Genomic DNA, 6,785 nt, shown 5'->3' on the forward strand with positions numbered 1-6,785 from the left:
AAAAAAAAAAAAAAAAAAGACAAAATGAAATAAAATACATCCATAATATGATATGTATTAATGTAAAACTCCCTTTATAATATACCTATATATATATATATATATATATATATATATATATATATATATTTATTTATTTATTTATTTATTTTTATTTTTTTCCTTTTTAGAAAAATATTATTGGTATTATCGATTTGAATATTAAATGTGTTTCCTAAGGATATTTGTTCTTTATTAAATTCCACTCCATCTTTAAATTTTTGTATTTATGTTTGTTTTATTTATATATAAAATGATAACCTTCAATTTAAATAATTAAATATGTTGTTTGTATTATTCCGTATATATGTAACCATAATTATTTAAATATAACCATTATATTTGTAAACATACATATATATATATATATATATATATTTGTGTATGTGAGTTTGTTTTGTTTTAAAATTTTTTGTTTGAATAATGATGAATATATTATTGTCATTTTATTATCCGCTTTCAGGATTTTATATAATTATTATTATAAAAAGTATAATAATATTTTTTAATAAATCCGTCATTTTTTTTTTTTTTTTTTTTTTTGTCTTTTTTTTATGAACACAAAAAGTTTTGAAATAAAATAATTCATTTTAAAAAGATTTATAATATTTGTATTATTAAAAAAAATATATAAATTCCTTGAAAATTATGTTTTAATAGATAGGTATACACCTATTTGAATAAATAAATGTTTTCATATATTATTAAATAAACAGATCTGAAAATGTGAATTTCTTTTTAGAAAATATGTTAATTATTCAAAGTTGTATTATTTGCTAATTAAACATATGTAATAAAAAGAAAAAAAAATTATAAGGTTAAATAGTTTCCTTTGACAAATGTTAAAACAACAAAAAAAAAATTATAAAAAAATAAAAGAAATAATCAAAAATTAAAAAGAAAAAAAATAAAATAAAATATAATATAATATAATATAATATAATATATAATAAAATAAACGAAAAATAAATAAATGTATAATATATATATATATTATATATTTTTTTGTTAAAAACACATGGGTAATAGGGACTCCTCAATATTTCGCAGAATTTCTCGAACCTTCGTTAATATATTTTGATCTTTACATATAATCTCTCTATTATCCATGTCAACAAAAACTTGAACATCATTATTATTATTATCCTTTACATTAAATTTTAAGATTTCATTTATTTCATCATGTTGTTTTAAGTCAACAGATATAATTTTTGAAATATAATCAAATATAATTTGATCATAAGACAAGAGATTTATTTGCTCATCCAAATAAATATTATTTGTATTAGAATCTTCAACATTTTGATCTTCACATACATTATCATCTTTAAAATTCTGTGAATTTTCATTATCATTATTTCTTAGTTTTAGTTGTTCTTTTTTTTCAATCATTTGTAACGTTTTTTCTTTTAAGATTTCTTTTGAGAATCTCTCAACATTAGTATAATTTTCTTCAACGTAAGATATAATCATTTCATATATATTATGATCAGTAAGAACATCAGCAATAGGAATAGAATTTTGATTTGTATTCATAGTTTCTAAAAATTCAAGAATTAAAAAATTAATACTGTCTGCAATTAAATCATTTAATGGACTTGATAACCAATTAATTTTGATCATTTTATCGTCCTTACAATATATAATTTTAATATCTTTTACAATAATAAGATTATCATCCATATGTGTTTCTTCGTATACATTAATAATTACATTATATAATAAATCAAATCTATACGGAAAGCTTATATTAATAGTTTGATCAATCATGGCTGTTTTTAAATTTGTATATTCATAAATATCATTAGGATAAATAAGAATAGGTACATTTTGTGGTTCTGTAATTATAATTCCTTCAATTTGATTATTTACATTATGTTTTTCATTTGAAATATTATTATTTATATTATGTTTATCATGTTCATCAAGTTTATTTTTCTTCTTGTCTGAAATTTGTAAATTTTCTTCATCATTATTTATATCACTCACTTCATTCTTTACAGATATATGTTCATCATTAGCTATCATTTTCTCTTTTTTCATTTTTAATCCTTCTAACTTAATTTTTTTATTAATTTTTTTAATATGTTCAGATAATTTTCCCAACGAAATAAGAGAATCATTTTGTTCAAAATGGAAAGACAATTTCTGTAAAAGTTCAGGAGTAAAAACAGATAAATATTGTTTTTCTTCTATTAATTTATTTTTCAATCTATTTAATTCATTCTTATCACCGTGTACTAAAACAACATTAGGACATTTTAATTTTTCTATAAATGTTTTGGTTTGATTAAAGTCTGAATGAGCACTGAACGATATTTGTTCAAATCTACATTTTCTCTTTACAACTTTATCATTTATTGTTACAAATTCAGGTTCTGTTTTTAATTCATCTGCTAGGGTACCTTTTACGGTATATCCTGTTAATATAACACCACTTTTTTTATCTGAGGCAATAATATTAAAAATATTTTTTGATATTCCATTTTGTAGCATACCAGGGGAAGCCATAATAACACATGGGTTATTGTCTTGATATAAATAACTAGATATTGATTCAAGTGATTTAGCATATTTCACATATTTAAAATTAAATGGGTTTTTTCCTTCATTAACTACCTTCTTTACAAATTCACCACATAAATTTATAAATGTTTCATAAATACATAATGATTTAGTAGCCATCGAAGATATATAAAAGATTGGAATATTTTGTAAATGTTTATTTTTATCCCAGTGTTCTTCTAATATAAGTAATAATTCTTGAGCTCTACCTAAAGCAAAGACAGGTAGTAACACCTTTCCTTTATTATTTATCATACTTGTTAATATATTTAAAAATCGTATTTCTCTTTTTTTTCGATCATCATGAACTTTAATACCATATGTACCTTCACATATTAAAACATGTACATCAATATTTGGTATTTCAGCTATTGGAATATGTCGATCAATTTCTCTACTATAATCTCCTGTATATAAAAAACGTATATTATTTATTTCAACTAGAAACATACAGGCACCTATAACATGTCCTGCACGATATGCTGTAAATTTCACATTTGGGAATTCAAAATTCTGATGGAAATTTAATGTTTCTATTAAATCCATAGTTTTATCTATATCATTTTCATCATATAATACATTACTATTACCATCAACATTATCATTATTTTCATACACATCACCATTATCATCTATATTTTCATCACTTGAATATTCATTAGATAACAACATATTCCCATTATTTAATCCATTATCATCTTCGCCACCTTTCTTATTTTTGCTCAGCTTATTCTTATTAACAACGTTCATATATTTCTCAATACGTGCATAATCATTCCATAATAAATAACATATGCTTTTTGTAGCTTCTGTCATAAATATACGACCTTTAAATCGTGTTTTATTAATTAAATATGGTAACGCCCCGCTATGATCCATGTGAAAATGAGTAATTAAGCATAAGTCAACTTTAGATATATCATAAGCATCATAAATAGGTAAACAACCGATACCCATAAAAGCTGGATGAATTCCACAATCAAGCATAACTGACGTTTTATCACATTCGATAATAACGCATGACCTACCTACTTCACTAGCACCCCCTAGACATACTATATTTATATTACTCATGTTTTTATATTTAAATCAAAAAATAAAATAAAATAATAAATTAAATAACAAAAAAAATGAGGAATTATAATAAATGGTACACATAAAAAAAAAAAAAAAAAAAAAATAAACATATATATATATATATATATAAATCGTTTTTCCTATTACTTTTTTTATATTTTTTAGTCATTTCATTTTTAATATATCGTTATGCTTTATTCTTAACATGGTCTCTTTTACAATTGAAAGTTATTATTATATGAATTCCACAACATGTTATATATATATATATATATATATATATATATATTTATTTATTTTTATACTCAATTTTTTAATCAAATGATATATTTTTTTTAACATAAAACATTTTACTATCTCTCATGAAATAATAAAATATATTCCCATATAATAAGAATATGTTTATCTTCTAATTATAAAGTATTATGATGAAGAATGACGCATATATAAATATATATATATATATATATATATATATATAATATTTTTTGTTTCATATTTCTTATATACAATAATTTTTTGTGTTCATACTTTTTTTTTTAATTTCAAACGCTTCCATTATTATTATTATTATGGGGGAAAATATATATAAATATAAACATTTAACAGTTTTTACAAAAATTAAATTTTTACGGTATTATTTTTTTTTTTTTGAAGAACAAATTTATTATTAGGAATCTATAATATATTTAATATTATGTAATATATTTTGATATCTTACCATTTTTCTTTTTAATAACATACAAAAAAAGAAAAAAAATTATATATCATTATATAATTTTATAATATTTTTATAATAACTTTAAAAAAATATATGGGAGGCTCTAAATTTTTTTTTTTTTTTTTTTCTATATTAAAAAATACGTTCATCACTACATATTTACATAAATATTATATATAATATATATTACTATGATTTTGTAATACAATTTATATATAATATATTGAAATATATATATAATATATATAATAATACTTATAATTTTCAGGAAAAAAATAATGCTTTCTTTTTTTTTCTTTTATATATATTTCAGTAGGCATACCAACATATACATATATGTAGTACGTGTTCTTCTATATGATATAATATAAAATATATATTATTATATATATATATATAATATAAATTTTTATGAAAGAAAAAAATATTAAAATATAAACAACATTAAATTTGTCATAATTTATTATTTTTGTTTTTTTAATATTGACAGTTTATGAAAAATAAAAAATTTAAAAGACCATATTTTTTTCTTTCTTATCGTCAGATATTTTTAAAATAATAAATATATGTTTATATATATATATATATATATATAATTCTTTTTGGTACAGTGTTTTTTTTTTTTTTTTTTTTTTAAATTATTATATAAAAATTTATAACCCTTTTAAGAAATAATCTTATTAGAATATTATAATTTGAATATTGTATAAATAATATTATAGTATATATTATATATATATTATTTTTTTTCCACAAGGGAATAAAAAATAAATTGAATTATTTTATATGTATATATTTTTTATACAATTTCTTATTTTTATACCTTTATGTGACAGATAAATACCTGTTATTATATATTATTATTTTATGAGATAGAAAAAATATAGTATTATTTTATATATATGTTTTATTTATGTAATAGGAAGTAAAAAAGGTTGAGGAATATTTTAATACAAATAATTACATAAAAGTTATTATATCATTAAATGGATATATAAATATTAATAATTATAGTATTAAAGAGAAGCAAGTTGGATTTTTATTTATTTTTTTATAAATAAAATGAAGAACACATATATTAAAAGGGTTATTTTTTTTTATAATAAATAAATAAATAAATATATATATATATATATATTATCACAAGTTAAAAAATATATTGCTATAAGTTTTGGAAGGACTGTATATAATAATCATATTTAGATTTGTGTATATATAAAAAATAAAATATTATATTCCTAAACCAGTTGAATAATTAAATCAAATATATATATATATATATATATATATATATTTATTTATTTATTTATTTATATTTATATTTATAAATTTTTTTTTTTTTTTTTTTTATTTTATTTTGTTTTGTTTTGTTTTTTTTTTTTTTCCTCTCTGTTTTATTCATTCCTTTTTTTGTGTGATAAGTATGAAAAAGTTCAAATTTAGTAAAGAAAAGCTAGCCAAAGAAAAAATAGAAAATGGCTTGCATTACGAAGCTCATCAGTTAATAAAATCCATTATAAATAGAAAGTTACAAAAAAATCAAATAAATAATTGTATAAGTATAATATTTTATTTTTCATTAAAATTTGCCAGTGCAGAACAGTATGTTTTATTGTGTGATTTAATGTATCAGTGTTGTCTTATATTAACACAACATGATATGGAATTTAATTTAGAATATGCAAATAAAATTATCGAGATTTTTCAAAAATGCCCTCCAAATTCAACAGAAGAAAAATATAAATTTATGAATAAATCCATATTATGGTCAAAAAGTGAAGAAAATGTATATGGTTATTTAGAATTTCATAAAGTAATAGGTTATGCTTATTTTGAAGATAAACAATATAGTTTAGCACATAATCATTTTATTTATTTAGATGATAATGATATATTGTATGAAATTATATGTTTATGGAGAAAAGAAGCTTATCCTAGTGAAAGTCATTTTTTTGTATTAAGAACAATTTTATGCTTATTAGTACTTGATAAATTTGACCAAGCCTTAAATCTAATTAATATGTTCGAAACAAATTTAAATAGACAAGATGTACCCTTACCTATTCAACTAGCATATCTAATTACTTCATCATGTATATATAAAAGTTTGCCATTATATGAAGATGTCAAATATAAATATAGACTTATATTAAATTATGATCCAGATTTTCAAAAATATATTAATATTATTGATGCTGCTGTTTTTAATAAGAAAAAGCATAACTTGTTCAGTATGTTCCAAAACATATTTGCATAAAAAATTATAATGTAAAAAAAGAAAAATTGTTAGGTTTATATATCAAATATTGTGTTAAGATTTGCATATAAATATATCTATATATATATATATATATATATATACATATATTTTTTTTTTTTTTTT

General features: G+C 18.9%; 3 protein-coding genes across 3 annotated transcripts in view; 2 read left to right on the forward strand and 1 right to left on the reverse strand.

The window, feature by feature from the left end:
- Window positions 1-218, forward strand: part of PRSY57_1437700 (metacaspase-like protein) — a gene marked incomplete at both ends in the record, with an annotated part of 8,040 nt that extends 7,822 nt beyond the window's left edge. The window contains one exon of the mRNA XM_020115322.1: window positions 171-218. Coding sequence (XP_019969979.1) covers window positions 171-218 — 48 coding nt within the window.
- Window positions 219-1,047: 829 nt separating this feature from the next.
- PRSY57_1437800 (cleavage and polyadenylation specificity factor, putative) lies at window positions 1,048-3,678 on the reverse strand (the record flags this gene model as incomplete). Its single annotated transcript, XM_012909975.2, has 1 exon — window positions 1,048-3,678. One exon carries the CDS (start codon window positions 3,676-3,678, stop codon window positions 1,048-1,050), a length of 2,631 nt encoding a protein of 876 aa, XP_012765429.2.
- Window positions 3,679-5,825: 2,147 nt separating this feature from the next.
- PRSY57_1437900 (conserved protein, unknown function) lies at window positions 5,826-6,659 on the forward strand (the record flags this gene model as incomplete). The annotated part of the gene is made up of 1 exon (XM_012909976.2): window positions 5,826-6,659. One exon carries the CDS (start codon window positions 5,826-5,828, stop codon window positions 6,657-6,659), a length of 834 nt encoding a protein of 277 aa, XP_012765430.2.
- Window positions 6,660-6,785: the final 126 nt, after the last annotated feature.

This window comes from Plasmodium reichenowi, chromosome 14 (assembly GCF_001601855.1).
Source record: "Plasmodium reichenowi strain SY57 chromosome 14, whole genome shotgun sequence".
NCBI classification, from domain to species: Eukaryota; Apicomplexa; class Aconoidasida; order Haemosporida; family Plasmodiidae; genus Plasmodium; species Plasmodium reichenowi.